General features: G+C 36.1%; 1 protein-coding gene across 1 annotated transcript in view; it reads right to left on the bottom strand.

Moving 5' to 3' along the window:
* The window catches only part of KIF15 (kinesin family member 15), a 45,741-nt gene that overhangs the window by 5,939 nt on the left and 23,725 nt on the right, over positions 1-16,077 (bottom strand). The window contains exons 17-29 of the mRNA XM_023505151.2: positions 15,457-15,654; positions 14,353-14,460; positions 13,935-14,040; positions 11,976-12,141; positions 10,124-10,274; positions 7,993-8,078; positions 7,445-7,514; positions 6,992-7,078; positions 5,297-5,401; positions 4,433-4,555; positions 3,367-3,513; positions 2,741-2,842; positions 2,062-2,226 (exon numbers count right to left, since the gene is read on the bottom strand). Of these exons, the coding sequence (XP_023360919.2) occupies positions 2,062-2,226; positions 2,741-2,842; positions 3,367-3,513; positions 4,433-4,555; positions 5,297-5,401; positions 6,992-7,078; positions 7,445-7,514; positions 7,993-8,078; positions 10,124-10,274; positions 11,976-12,141; positions 13,935-14,040; positions 14,353-14,460; positions 15,457-15,654 (1,614 nt within the window). The remainder of the gene's footprint in view (positions 1-2,061; positions 2,227-2,740; positions 2,843-3,366; positions 3,514-4,432; positions 4,556-5,296; positions 5,402-6,991; positions 7,079-7,444; positions 7,515-7,992; positions 8,079-10,123; positions 10,275-11,975; positions 12,142-13,934; positions 14,041-14,352; positions 14,461-15,456; positions 15,655-16,077) is intronic.

Here is a 16,077-nt window from a genome sequence, read left to right as displayed (position 1 = left end):
GAGCAGGGTCCTTGGTAAAGGTCAGAGTACTGGTACTGTTGTGATCACACCTCTCCTAGGATCACCACAAACTTGCAGACTTCCACAACAAGCTCTGAAAAAGCTTGAGCTTGCACAAAAAAGCTTGAACCTTGAGACAGTGCTTCCTAACCCCCATAACAAGAACAACAATAAGCAGAACCTGACCTTAATAAAAAAAAAAAGTTCAACATCAAGGAATAGACTGGAAAATAAGGAAATAACTTAGAATTTGATCACAAAAAAAAAATAGAATTATGAAATATTTCATTGGGAAAAACAAATGACCTGGAAAAATAAACCAAGACAATTTAAGAAACACTGGACAATCACTTGAGAAATAATGCTCCCAGAGAGAACTGATGAACTCTGACTGCAAACTAATGTACACTTTTAAAATTTTTCTTGATTTTTAAAAAAGGTAATATGTTTTATGAGATTTCAAATATATAACTGATATCATGTTGTTGCCTTCTCAGTAGAAGGGGAAGGCATGGGAGAGAGGAGAATTTGGAACACAAAACTTTTAAAAAAAAAAAAAATGTCAAAAATAAATAATAAAAAAAAGAAACATGCTTTTTAACATTTTTGCTTTTTTTTGCTTCCGTTTAGAGGAACATCTGGTAAATTAAGTAATAATCCTTTCCTGAGAGCCAAATATGTAATTTAGAGCATTATGGAAAAACACCAAATAAATATTATACACATTACATTCCCTGTCTTAGATAGGTGGGAGTAACACCCATGAAGTAACTTGAGAACAAAGTAACACTGAATAAGTCCATAAAGAATTAACTTCCTTTTCTTTAGACTTTACTTTTACTGGCATAGGGAACTCACATTAGCAAGGCATATTGGCAACTGCTTTGCAATTTCAGTTCTAAAGAAGTGCTGGGGTACTAAAAGGTCACACATCTGTCCTGACTTCTGTGGGCAGGAACTGTCAGAGGTGGAACTCAAATTCAAGTTCTTTATCCATATGCCCTGCTGCCTCTCACAGACAATTCGGTGACTATAAAATATTTTCATTGCAACACAAAGCAGGGTCATCAGCCTAGATTGTAAGCTCCTTATTAAGGGCAAGGATTCTGTTGTTTCTCTTCTTTTTATCCCTAACAATTAACATAGTGCCTTGCACACAAGAGGCACTTAGTAAATGAGAACAGGAAAAAATAAAAAGTGTTGTGATAGTCTATTTCGCAAATTTTATCATCCTTACCCCATCCTCAAATCTTAACTGGCATCCAAGTCTGATGCATTTTATAGCACAGACCATTAACCACATGAAGAAATACTACTAGCAAATGTCTGTAATCTGGACATTTATCACTCTACAACAATCCTCTAAAAACTTTATTCCAAACTTTTTAAGGGTTGATCTCTTTTACTAGATGATCTTACCTATTTTATTGAAAGAACCAATTAGTGCAAGCTCCTCCAATCTCCCTCCTCATTACATTAAACTCTTTAAGTCCCTTGTCATTCTTGACTCCATCTCTCTGATTCCAAGAATGAGTGGGCCACCTCCTTGCCGAAGTTAAAATCCTTGCTCCCTGCTTATTAAAATCCTGCTTCCCTATGGCTTATTAAAACCACAGCCAGACTCCACCCAAATCTTTAGTCTCTCCTTGTCCTTTTCCTACAAGTATACTATAAGTATACAATATTCTGAAAACAACTCTTTTTCTCTTGATTTAGGTACCCCCTGAAGCTAGTATCCAGACCCTTTCCCCAATCACTATTTATCCAGGTTCTTGTAGTCTGGCTTATGCTTTCATTGTCTTAGGCTCTCTTCAGAGTAACTCAAGACCTCCAAGTTTCCCAGGCACATGGCCTCTTTGGAGTTTTCGTCATCCTTCTTTCCAGAGTAGTAGATACCATCAACACCCGTTCTTGACCCAAAAAGAATACCATCGCTTTCTTGAGATAATACTGAAACTCCCTCCTTCACCAGGTAGTAAATATGAAGAACCAAAAAAAAGGCAAGTGGTTCTTCTGTCCTCAAAGGACAGTTCTTGAGTTGTGTAACAGGAACTTAAGTACCTTCAGTCTAAGGATTTCAATGTTTTTGACATCTCTTTCTTCATTCAGTTTTGTTACAAGATGCTGCAAGGAGATTGTGGAGGCTCTTCGGTCTTCTATTTCTTGCTCTTGTGTTTCTAGGAGCTTTGCCAAATTTGTTTGAAAACTAGGTGGAGTTTTAGGACTCTGCAAAATATATATTTTAATTCTTAAATTTTAGTAATTTTAACAAAAATTATATGTAACTGCACTAGCACTATATACCCAAAAATGCTTATTGGTTTATTGTCTTCTACTTAAAAATCTAAAGAATACTTTGTTATATCAGCCAAAAGACACAGAGAAAGAATACTTTCACTACTAATAATATAAGTTGTTTCAAAGCTTATAAAACATTTAAAAAACACTTTCATTTTAGACTCATAGCAACCTGCAAGGCAGGTTCCACAGGTATTAATTACTATTACCATATTTGGTATGATAACGAGGGTAAAGGAGGTTAAGTGACTTTCCCAACAGCAAGTAGCTACTGAATGTCAGGAGGCAGGATTCAGACTCTGAATCCAGCACTTTCATATAATGTCTCTTAATTGTGTGTAAACATTAAAAAAAATTCTCATTATGATTTTTAAACGGGCACTTTTGTCATCTCTGAAGCTGCTAGCACTGCTTGAAAACAGAACTGTTGTTTTAAAAGTACCTGTGGAAATCCAGAAGCAGAATCCATCACACATTCTAGGTGTCTCATTTTCAAACTATATGCATTCTTCCTCTGTTCCAGTTCTTTAACTTTTTGGCTTAGCTATGAAAACAAAATGAAATATTAACTGAAAAAAGTACAAGTTTCATGTTCATAAAGAATATGCAAGCCTTTCAGAAGATATGAAAACTTCTTCTGGTGTGAACATTTCATAATTTGAAACAGAATAAGATGTCAACTACCCCACATTTTCCCTCGAAAGCTCAAAATCCTACTAAAGTTGCTGCTCCTACAACATGGCTTATTCCTACCACATTGTTAGTTAAAATTAATTTTTTTTTGGTTTTTAACCCTATAATCACCCATTAAATGAATAAACCTTTTATCTACTCACTGTCAAGATAAGTGACACATTTCTAATAACCTATTATTTGAGAGAACAAAGTTGCCTTTATATTAGAAGATATTCATGTTCCCAAAGATTCAAAATTCAACATTCTCTGATTTTATTTAATAATTTCCTGCAAATGATCTCAAAAACTTATGTGGTAGCTTATATAGACTGGCTAAATGTAAATTATAAATTCATTTAAAATTCTTACAGAGATAGCTTTATCCAAGTATACCTGTTCCTGAAGTTCCTCAATGAAAGCTTCTTTCTTTGCTAGTTCTTCCTGGGTAGACTGAAGCAACAGAGCATGCTTTTTAGAGGCTTCTGTTAATTTGTTTAGCTGGTCAGTGACATGGGCCAGATCTTCACTCAACATGTCTCTCTGTTAGAATATAACAACCCAACCCCAAAGGAAAAATGGAAGATTATTTATGCAAACACCACGACGATTCAGTAACCATTACTTTATATACAATTCAAAAAACTAAATTTAAATGTCACCTTACATTTCTCTTTAATTTTTAAACCATTTTCCTTTTTTTATTTTATTTTTTTTCCTTAAGATATCCCTTTCTACTTCGCTTGTCAGTGTTAACCAGTGAAACAGAATAAAAAAGGAAAAACTAAATTACACATCAACTGAGTATGGCAGTACATACAATGTGCCATATCCATAAATCACATATCTCTGCACAGAGGGAGAAGGCACGTTTTCTCATCTCTTCTTCAGAAACAAGACTGATTAATATAATTACACAGCTATTTATTTATTTTTTTTTTGCTGAGCCAGTTGGGGTTAAGTGACTCCCAGGTCACACAGCTAGGCAGTGTTGACTGTCTGAGACCAGATTTGAACTCAGGTCTTCCTGACTGTAGGCCTAGCACTGTATCCATTGCATCTAGCTGCCCCAGAAATTAAAAAAAAAAAATAACTATCAAAAAAAATTTTTTTTGGCAAGACAATCTGGGTTAAGAATCTTTCTCAAGGTCATATAGCTAGTAGGTGTCAAGTGAAAAATTCAAACTCCTCTTTGAGACTCTTTTTTCCTTATTCTCCAAAGTCAGTCTGGAGCCACAGGCACAGTCTACGTCTTCCTGATTAAGGCCAGATCTCTGCTCACTGGGACATCTTACTTTTCTTGTTTAAGAATATTCAATTCCCAATACAATCTTATTAAACATTTCTGAGAAGTCACCTGATTTTAAACACCATTTATTGCTTAATAGTCTAAAGAATACCATATATATTATAGGTAATATAATTTAAACACACACACACACACACCCAGACACAAATTTACCTCGATATCATCAGACAATTTTCTCAAATCAAGAGATTGTTTAAGATCCATAATCTGTTGTTCTTGTTTCTTTAAATCTGCTTTACAGTCATCTTTTTCAGTCAAGGTAGAGTTATATTTGCTCTGAAGAACAAAATGTTATGATCAAAAGAGTTATTCATCTGAAGACAATGAAAATTAAAATTAATTTTAGCACATAGTGAAATCCCAGCTGATGACATTAGGTTACCCTATAACTGGAAAATAGACGAAAACTGACAGAACATAAAACAGGTAGTGAGAGAATGGACCATTCTGTATTGAAGACAAATAGGCAATGTGATACAAATCATCACAGATACAAAGAGACCTGTGAAGAGTCAACAGAGAGTAAAAGGTAAGGCCAAAGCAGACATAAATTTGCTTATAAAAGATTATGAATGAGGGCCAATACCTTTATACTGTCACTTGGTCTATTTTATCTTCTGTCCCATTTATATGACCCCAAAAGGGGCTATGGGCTGTTAATCATTTTTACCGTATGCTGGTTACGGCTATATTTTTCTCCTAGCTTGTAGACTTGCTTGACACATAGAATATGGTAATCTTAATCTTAATCACAGTCTTTGTGAAGATTATTAGTAAGAGTCATGGATAAAAAGATTTGGTTAAGACATAGGGCAGAAATGGAGAGAAATGAGAAGATTGCTAGAAACGGAAGCTATAGTCTATACTAATGAATGATGCTGTAGCCCATTCAAACAAAAATAAGGAGAAATAAAGGAAAATAATAAGTGGCAATTTTCTATGCACAGAATTATATAAAAAAAAGAAAATCCCACTCAACAATTATAATGATAATACCTTATTACCAGTAGAACTTACTGTAATGTCTTCTAGTTCTCTTGTTAACATATCTATATTCCCATTTTTCTGACTAACAGATGCTCTCAGGTCCTGGATCTGACTCATGAGGTCAATCACAGCTTCCTAAGAAGGATAAAAAAACAACATTTTATGAAAATAAATCCATTATCATTTGTTACAATAATCGCCAGGAATTCCTAGTTCTAAATTGCCAGTCCATTTTCATTTAAAAGGCACCTGTTCTAATTGACACAACTCAATTTGAAACTGACTTAAAGGAAGAAAGTTACATGACCTGCAGCTGCTAGTTGGAAATTGACTACTTGGGCCTCAAGACACACCATCTAGAGTGGCAGGCTTGAGGAGACAGAATATTTAATATTTTCTTTCGTCTTTAAGCTTCAACTAATTAGTCAATCAACAACCAAGTGTCAATTATCTGTCAGGCACAGGGAATCAGAGGGAATACAAATAAAATAAATAAAATAATATATGTATTCCCAAGCAGCATATGTTTGAGCAGGATTGACAAAACGTATATCAAGTATATATATCCTGAAAATATTACAAGCAAGAATGAGTTAAAAGTAAAAATATGAGGTAGGAGAAGGACGGTAGCAGTTCAGGAGTCAAGAAAAGAATTCAACTGTAAAGTCATTTGACTTTCTCTTAAAGAGAGTCTTTGAAATAACTGGGATGAAGGGGGACATTCCAGACACACATGGGAGAGACATTGCTGTGTTCAAGGAGCAGAGAAGGTTAATGGGGCTAGAATACACAGAGAAAGAGGGAAATTAACAATAAGGCTAGAAATGTGGGAGAAAAGTTATGAAATGCTTTAAAAACTAAACAGAAGTATTTTATTTGATACTAGAGGCAATAGGATCCTGGAATTTACAGAATAAGCGTGTAATATTATTCAGTTCTATACTTTAGCAGCAGTAAGACAAATGGGCTGGAACAGAGAGACACTTGAGAAAGAAAAACCCATTTGGAAGCCATTGCCAGAAGTAGAGAATTGATTCAACAAATGAAACTTCCAGTAACCATATCCCTCTGGAATATAGCACCAAATGCTGTGAAAATAACCTCTGGTAATTGTAACAATGCCCTCAGATTTTACTCATTAAAATTAAATATGCTCTTAAAGACCACTCAGAACTAAAAATAATTCTTAATAAGCTTAGTTGTATGGTTTCTTAGCATATAAAAACAAGAAGCTAAGAGAATAAAGGTTATTAGGGAAGGAGGTACACAATGCCATAACTAATGAAATATAGTTTTCTCCCCCCCCTTCCCTGTTTTTGTTTCTTAGCTACTGAAGGGTAGTCTCTGAATATTTCCTAAGTTAGGAAAGATATCACATACTTATTATAAAAAGCCTACGTAATGCCATCCAGTCAACAAACACGTATTAAGTACTATTATGTACTAGGTGCTGTGGTAAGCACTGGGGATACAAAGAGGCAGAAGATCTGCCTGCCCTCAAGAAGCCCAATCTAATGGCAAAGATAAGTACATCACCATACGACACTAAAGACATGAGGGTTCCTTCCATTCCTCTTTTAAACCTATTACACGTCCCTCCCTATAAGCAACAGCAGTATTTCAATACTTATCAACCTTTAGAAGAGGAAACAGGCCCTAATCTGCCAATAAAGACACAATTGCACTTCGATTGCATTGGAGTAAGAATACCTTCAAGCTTCTTACCTGGTCAGCAGCCTTGGTCTTTTCCAGAGAGGCAATAGTGTTCTCAGCCACAGACAAGCTCTGTTCTAGTTTCTCTATTTTTGCTGTCTGGGGGAGTGAAGGGGAAAAGGTAGATTCTTTTCAGAATTTAAATTTTCCTCATGGATAGCAGCATATTTACATTCTATTTTAAAGCGTAAAACTCTGATCTATTTACAAAGTTAGTTGAAATAAAACAGTGAATATTGGTTCAAAAATCCAGCTGTGATCAGACAATGCTTGTCAAAGAAATCCATCTTAGAGACTACAGCTACATATTATATAGAATCTCTGAATCATTGCAGGTTAGAAGCTAATGTAATAAAATGGAACAAAAGATTAGAAATCTTATTTTCAGTTTCCTAAAATGTCCTCCCAATAAACCTATTAGGAAATACAAAATCTCCAATGCTGACATAACAATGTGCCTGTTACCTGCTGCTCACACTTAGCAGTCTCCTTCTGTTTTTCCTGTTGTACTGAATCAAGAATTTCTAAGAACTTCCTGAAAAAGAAGAAATATATTTCACAGGTGACTTGCTTCAAACAAATATTCTATGAATCTAAGCAAACAAGACTGAAAGAATTAACTTTAAGTTAGCTTTCCTACTGTGATCATACAATTTATATCAGATCATATAAAGATGTGGGATTAGAAATAGACATTTTAATTACAATTGTTTTCAATTTCCTAAAATTCAATTTTGATTAGAGATGTTCAGAATACTTGTCAGCTAATTATCTATCCTAGCTACTGTATTTCATTTTTAATAAAAGACAGTAACAATGACTAAATGGCAAATAATTGACACGTTTAATAAAATTTTAAATTTTTAATAAAAAGGACCTAATATTTATTTGAAAAAGCTTTTAAAAAGTTATTGTTTGCAATATCAGAAATAAATTTTTAACAAAAGGTATTAAATATAAAATAGTCTATAAATATGAAGAAAAAGTACTAAATAGTAATAAGTAATTCTTACTTAGAATTATTTTCTTTGTCTTCTTCCAATTTCGATATCAACTTGTTATTACGTTCTTTTTCTGTTTCCAAAAGCTCCAACAAACTCTAAAGAAGACAATTTGTAAAGATTAATTATTGGCATATTAACACCAGTAACACCTATTCAATCAATAAGCATTTTTTGGAGCCTATCATGTGCAAAGTAAAACTGTTAGACAAGGAGGGAAAGTATTTGAGTGGGATTTCAGATGGGCATTGAATACAAGGGAAGGATTCAGGCTAAGTGGTGTAAGGTGAGAAGAAGGGACTTCCAGATAAGGAGCCTAATACTATGCCCCATTTGAGAAACAATAGAAAAGTCTGACTGCCAAAATAGCTTTGGAAGATAAATTTTAAGGGAAATGGGCTGGGAGAGGAAGGTGTGCTGGCTTGAGTGGAGGCCCCAAAATGTCTAGTGATAAGAAAAAAAGATACTATTTCATAAGCAACGGGGCACCATGGATGGTTTCTATGTCATAGGGGTTGCTGAAGTTTTTCAAATAAGGATATAAAATGATCAAAATGGCCACAGAATTATAGGAAATCAGTCCTCAGGTGAAGAAAATTTCATTATTTTAAATTTAAATCTATACATTCAGCTATAGTCTCTCCTAAACTCAGTCTTAATTCATCAATTGCCTATTGGACACCAATTTCTGTAGGCATCTCAAAGTCACCACGATCAAAACACAATTATCCTCACCAACAAAACCACCTTTCTTAACTTTCCTATTTTGAAGGTACCACAGTCTTCCCAATCACCCAAAGTCTGTCACTTAGGAGCAGGACTTAACTTCTTTCATTTTCAACTCTCCAATTTAATTTGCATTTCAAATCTCCCCGCCTCAATTCACTGTCCTCCACACAACTGTCAAACTGATACCCCTAATGCACATTTCTGACTATGTTGCTACAAGAAACCTCAGGGGCACTGTAGTGTCTCAAGGACAAATGATAAACTCCTTTTTAGCTTTTAAGGTCCTAAATTATCTGGCTCCAGTTGCTTTTCCAAGCTGGCTGACTACATTTTCTATGTTATAACTAAAAAGGTCTTTTAGCTAAACATGACCACATATTCTATTGTTGAGCCTTTGTGCCATTACACTGGCTAACTTCAATGCTTAGAATGCATTTCTTTTTCTCCATTCACTTCAGGATCCCCAAAATTTTTTCAAAGCTCATCTCAAGAGCTGCTGCCTAGAGAAAGTCTATTCCAAGTCCCCTTTCCCTTAGGAAATCACTTTGTATATATTTTGTATTTTGATCTTTCATGGATATTTGTTTTACCATCAATAGAATCTCAAATCTTTTAGATCAAGGTCTATCTTATTTCCATGCCTGCATCCCCAGGGCCCTAATAAACATTTGCTAAATTATAGTTTACTAGCAGACAAATGTAACCCCTGTAAGCAGGAAGACATAAAGACAATACATGTGTGCACAATGCTTTCCTTTTCTTCAAACCATCATCCATTGAAGAGCTTCAAAGAGCAAAAAATCAGCTTAAAAGGTCATGCTGTTTCAATTTTCAACTCGGCTATCATATTACTTTCTTACTCGCAGCTGAAAATACACCATAGACCCTGGCAAATCTTTTCCTATGCATGCCATATGTATTCAAAAAAACAACAATATTTCTATTCATTTCCCAAGTCCTCCAAGGCAATTTTACGATTTACATTTGTTGTGAGAAAATTTAGTTTTAAAAAACCATGGCATCTGTGCAATGGCAATACAAATGACCCCTAAATAAATATAGTAGCTATAACCATCAACAGGGTCTAGAAGAAATCTCTAAAATGATTTATCCTTAATAACTTTCACATAAAGCAAGGCTTCAGATTTGAATAATTTGGAGTGCTTCAGTAAAACTATAAGTTGATGACACTAAGTTTTCATAACATTATTCAATTAATTTAGTGTATTTTAAAGTTTCATGTCCGCTCATATCAACCATGATTGGAATAGTTGTCAAGTTAATCTAAAACCCAAAGTGGCTATATCAAAAGGACAAAGAAGAGTTCAATGCTAGCTGTTGAATGGGGCCGAGTATTAGAGATTGTGATCCCATCATCAGAGGCAATAACTAAAAACAAAAGCACAAGCCTTACACTGAGTTCGGTTCGCAGAGTAGCATTTGCTTCTTGGCTGTCTTGGAGTTCTTTGGAAAGCTGATCAGTCTCAAATTTCATCACTTCCTGGAGGTTATCATAGGAGTCCTGCAGGCAGGCTTTTGTTTCAAGCACCTTTTCATGCTCTAATCTTCATTGTGAAAATATTGTGATAATGTTAAATAGGGATATTCGAAGTATTTTAGTTATTCAGATTATTTAGAGGTGTATTATTTGCAACTTAATTGCACCACAACAAACACAATTTAAGTTGGGTGGCACCTAATAATTTTGTTTGAATTATAATTTTAAAAATATCTCAACTCCATCCAGTTTTTCTGTGCCAAGGAAGATGTGAGAACTCAGAAACCCTGACTCATTTTGAGAGAAAGCTATTTCCACTGCATCCCAGGAAGAGGATGAGCAAGGAGGTTTGCTGATAAAGTCAGCCTCTTCACTAAATCTTAAGCAGTCTCCAGTGTGGTCTCAATACACGTAGGACTTGCTTTACAACAGAAAAAATTCTGTTTTTTAAATTAAATCATTAAGCATAATAGGCTCAATAATTAAAAGAGAATTCTAGATGAAACAAGAATTTTTCATTACTCAAATAAATATACTTTACTCATTTATATAGAGGTCCCCATAGTTTAAAACACAATAAAACCCCAAAAACCTATATACTTATCCATCACAGATTCCCCCCTCAATCTTCATTCAGAATCCACTTGGATTTCCTTTTCTGATACAATTCTAGGAACACTGTATTTTCCACCTCCCCCCCCCTCCCCACACACACACAAGGAATATTATGGAGGGAAAGGGAAAGCTGCTAACGAAAATACAGCTAAAACAGCAAAAAGTGACAACAGAGGAATTGAGATGGTGAAGAAAAAATTACAAAAAAGCACAATGTTATGGGGTCATTTAACACAAGAACAAAGAAACATGGAAATTTTAATAGCCCCTGTGGGCATTACTGTGTGAAGACAGAGTATCACAACTGATTCTCATAATCTCATCCTGTGTCATCAAACAAAGATTGCTTTAAATTATGGTTAGCATATTTTGCTTAAGAATTAAAACAAAGGGACAGCTAGATGGTGCAGTGGATTGAGCACCAGCCCTGAAGTCAGGAGGATCTGAGCTCAAATCTGGCCTCAGACACTTAATACTTCTTAGCTATGTGACCATGGGCAAGTCACTTAAACCCAATTGCCTCAGGAAAAAAAAAAAAAGAATTAAGATAGGTAATATTTAAGGCAAAACCTCTAGTCAAAATCATTAATATATGTTTGCTTTAAACCCAAGAACAAGCTCCAGATTTTTTACCCAATGCCCTCTTAAAGGAGAGCCCACCTGCATTAAAGTTGATGGGATTGTATCTGCAGAAATGTAACAGAGGTTTAAAGTCACAGAAACCCAGATTTAAAGACTATGAAAAGACCTAGGAGGTCCACTCAAGTCCAGTTCTCTTATTTTACAGATGAAGAAATGGAAGCCCAGAGAGGTAACTAAGAGCTCCAATTCCCAGATTACACTGGCGGGAAGTGGCTAAGTGAGTATTGAGATACAGGGTTTCAAAACCCTGACATAACAGACAGTAGAGACAGAGCAAGGAACTTGAACTCATTAGCTAGTCTGATCCTTTTAGTCTTTTACTGAGACAAGTTCATACAATCTGTCAAGTGACAGAGACAGGATTTATTCCAGGGCTTCTCACATCAAATTCAGTACATGCAAGGAAGAAAAGGACGGTCGTGATGGGTGTTCAAATATGAGAAAACTCCAAAAAATATTAACCAGTCATGTGAATTATTAGGAAATTTTATCCATAATAAGAATGCAATACCTGACATTATCTAATTGAAGCTGTACATCCATATGTTTCTGGGAAAGCTGACTAAGCTCCTTTTCCTTATTTTCTCTTAATGAACAGCATTCCAATTTTACTGAAGACAGTTCCTTATCTGCAGACTGAAGAACTATACGCAGGTCCTGTATTTCACTTGTCATTACTGAAAAACAATATTAATTTTTTAAGACGAACAAATTTACCAGTAATAAAAAAATCCAATTTGATGCCATATCATGGCATGGATGACAGTCAACCAGCATTTATTAAGTGTCTACTAACATGTCAGAAACTTACTAAATCCCAGGAACATAGATAAAAACATGTAAGCAACAAACAAGGAGAAAGTGAACATGATTTCCAAGGAAAAATGAGATTTGAGCTGGGATCTGAAGGAAATCAGACAAAGTAGAGATTCTTGACTGAGGGCAAAATGGGGATTCCTGAGAAAGTAGTTTTTCAAAGATCAGCAGATTCTCCAAGATGATACCAGCGATATAAAAACTCCAAAGGTCTTACACAAGCTTGACTTTGTAACTATGATCAGAAACTAGCTGAATGGCAGAGGGGCTCATCAAAGATGTGTCAACAGCAATCAACAGCAATTAACAAAGACCATCTACTCTATGAAGCAAAGATGAAATGTGATCTCCTTTGGTGAAGGAAGCATCCATATGTCTATATAGTGTATATTTGAAAATGAAATTTAACTCATTATTCCAAAAATTAGGATGTCAGCAAAGTAAAACAAAACTTTCCCCAAGTATGATTTTTGTTGAATTGAAAATTGAGAAATTGTATAATTAAGCAGTAATTTTGAGAGTAAATTTGAGAACTTCAAATATTCTTTTTCCTTTTTTGAGCATGTAATTTTATGTAGGATTTCTTTTGTAAACATGAATTATTTTTATTTTCTAATTTTCATTTATATCTTTTAAAATTAAATAATAGCTTTTCATTTTCAAAATATATGCAAAGATAGTTTTCAATATTCACCCTTATAAAACCTTGTGTTCCAAATTTTTTCTCCCTCCCTTTCCCCTTACTAGACAGTAAGTAATCCAATAAATGTTAAACATGTGCAACAAATTATTTTTTAAAAAGATAATAAAAGCTAAGAGAACAGGTTGGCTTTAAGAAACTACCACATATCACTGTGCCATGTGCTGGGGATATAAAGACAGAAAACAGTTCCTAATCTCTAGAAGTCTGATGGGGAGACAACAAGCAGACAACTATGTACACATGTAATACAGACAGTATAAACTGGAGAAGGACTCAGACAGCACTAAAACGAAGGGGTTGGGTTTAAATTGAGACTTGAAGGAAGTGAAGAAAGCTAGGATGCAGAGATGAGAAGGCAAAATGTGCTAGGAACGAGGCCCAGCCAGTGGTAAGGGATTGAATTGGGAGATGGAATTATATTATGGCAGGGATGGCTGGAGACCAATATCCCAGGATTAAAGAATGTGTGTAGTGGAATTAAGTGTGAAAAGACTAGAAATGGAAGAAGGGGCCAGTTTATGAGTGTGTTAAAAGCCAAACAAAAGAGATTATATTGATCCTGAAAGTAAGAGGGAACCACTAGAGTTTACTTGTTTGTATAAGAGAGAGGATAAAAGGGAGAGGAAGGAAAGAGAGGGGAGAGGGAAACAGAGGGCACAGATGGGTCCCATTTTTGTGACACTTGAGAGAGCATTCACATAAATATATCACAGATGTTAGCACAGGAGTAGAGAAGTAAAAGACTCAAGAATCTACATACAGTATTTTTCAAGGCAGCATAAACACTTTAAAATATGACAGTTTTTTTTTTTCAAATGTTATAAATATTTACAAATCAGAAAAAAAGAAACAGACCACAAAGGCTAATATTCTTAGTAGGAGACAAAAGACTTGAATGGGACTGTACAAAAGAAAGCTAAGCTCACCAAGCACCAAATTACCAACACTCACACTCATTTTTGCTGAGAGCATCTCGGAGCTGTTGTTCAAGGGAACTCAATTGTGCAAGATACTCCTGTTGCTGTTTATGCCAATCAGTTCTCTCTGAAGAAAAGAGCTTTGGGAGGAAAGTATCAAAGTTAAGAGAGAGTAGAGGCATGTCAAACCATATCTTTAAAAATTCACTAATTACAGAACTACATATTAAGGTCTTTAAATAATAAGAAAAGATATGGACATTAACTACACTTGAAAACCCAAAAAGAAGTGATTAAAAATATAAACATTTTTCCTATTTTGACTATTTAAGGAAAAAGAAAGAGGGCAAAGACCATCAGGACTACTTGGTGCGTAGTACATTACAGTGCTCTCTAGCAGTCTCAGACAGTTCATACCGGTTGTGCACAACCTACTCTGGGCCCTGCTGTACCTCCTGGGTTTGTGCGGCATGATGCTCCACTTTGTCGATGTGCTGCTGCAGCTTCACGTTTTTACTTTCTTCTTCATCCAGCTTGGTCTGAAGGACACTCAGCTGCTCCTGAAAAGGACAAAAGCCCACCGGGAGATAAAAGCATTTTCACTGCCATCACAAGCAGCACTCCCCTCTTGTGCTTGGGCGCTCCCCCCAAGTGTCCAGAGAGTGGGCCAGGAGTCCAGCGGCAGTGCCCACCTGCCAGGCTTGTGGCACAGTGCTCGACGCCAAGGGTTGGTTTCCTTCCACCACCTATCTACCACCACCAGAGGAGAGGCCCCAAGAGGCAGCCATGGAGCTGCCCAAAGCAGAAGCCTGAGGGGTAAGCACTCTCTGGCACGCTTTCACCCTCTAGGTGCTGCCCCCACCCCATGACCCCTCCTCACCAGACCCAGACCCCCACTGGGCCCACTACACTTCTTTTGCCATCACAGGGTGCAGAAGCAGGGACAACTTGCTATGTGATACACTGCATCCTAAATAGGGAGCTCTCGGAGGGCAGGGGCTGCCTTCCTGTTCTATGGATCCCCCAGTGCAACCTCTGAGCTCTGCACACTGTATTAATAAATATTCCTTCATAATGCCAGCCATCACCACAAAGCCCAATGGAGGCAAAGGTTCTCCTTGAGGCAGGAAAAAAAACAGTGTTTCAGGGTCACTGCTAGGCTTTTCCGGCACCTATTAACTTGGCAAAGCATCAATTTAAAAAACCACTGATTAAAACCCTGGATTAATATAGTTTTCTAGAAGGTTCCTTCTCTGGAACAGGAAGGGAAAAAAAGCCTGAAAGTTTCTATGGCAATTGATTTTAAACTTAAGTTATTAGAGTATAAGCAAATGGACACCAGCAAACCCCAGATTCTTATTAAAGCTAAGAGCCAAAGCAATTCCTTGATGGGGAAACTGCAAAACCATTACCTTGTAATTATATTACATTTAAAATAACCTTTAAATACAAAATTTATTTTAATACTATAGGAAATGAAACGACTATAACTCAAGACAAATAAAAGATTAACAAAGAGAACAGCATTAGTCTGCCTTCTTTTGGCAACAAGTTACCTGTACTACTTTGAGCTCCTCAGAAATGGCTTCACAAGCTTGTTCATTCATCTCTGGAGGAACTGGCTCGTTGAATATATCATTATGGAAGTCATTTGTGTTCTGAGTATCCAAGGGGGTAAAGTTCAGAATTTCAGGGCTTAGTCGAGGTACCAATCGAGACCGAAGCTGATAAGCCTTCGTTGGAGTAGTTATGATCTGTTGTGAAAATGATCATGAAATGTAGCTTTAGAACATTTTAATATGATCACTTAAAAAATGTGTGAAGAGAAGATGGTTATCTCACGGTAAAATACATTACATGAAAGCAAGAAATCATACTCTAAATTTCTTGGGCAAGAATAGGCTTTCCTCTTCTTGCCATCCACCCAGAGCCTGCTTTTTCTCTTGGCTTCTGCCTGCCTGTTTCCTTCCAACTGTCCTCTCCTGCTCTCTTATGATATCTGATCTCCTCTCCTTGACCCTCCAGATGGACATCCCCAAAGTCTTCATCTTCAACCCTTCTTTCCCCCAGCTTCAATGGCCACCTCTTACACACGACCGATGAGGATGCCCAGATTGACACTTGAGCTCTGGTTCTATAGCTTTGAGTACTGGCTCTCTCCCTCTTGCTGAGGCTTC

Source organism: Sarcophilus harrisii, chromosome 5 (genome assembly GCF_902635505.1).
Source record: "Sarcophilus harrisii chromosome 5, mSarHar1.11, whole genome shotgun sequence".
Taxonomy (NCBI): Eukaryota; Metazoa; Chordata; class Mammalia; order Dasyuromorphia; family Dasyuridae; genus Sarcophilus; species Sarcophilus harrisii.
The sequence above is the reverse complement of the archived record's forward strand: the minus strand, read 5'-3'. Positions and strand labels throughout refer to the sequence as shown.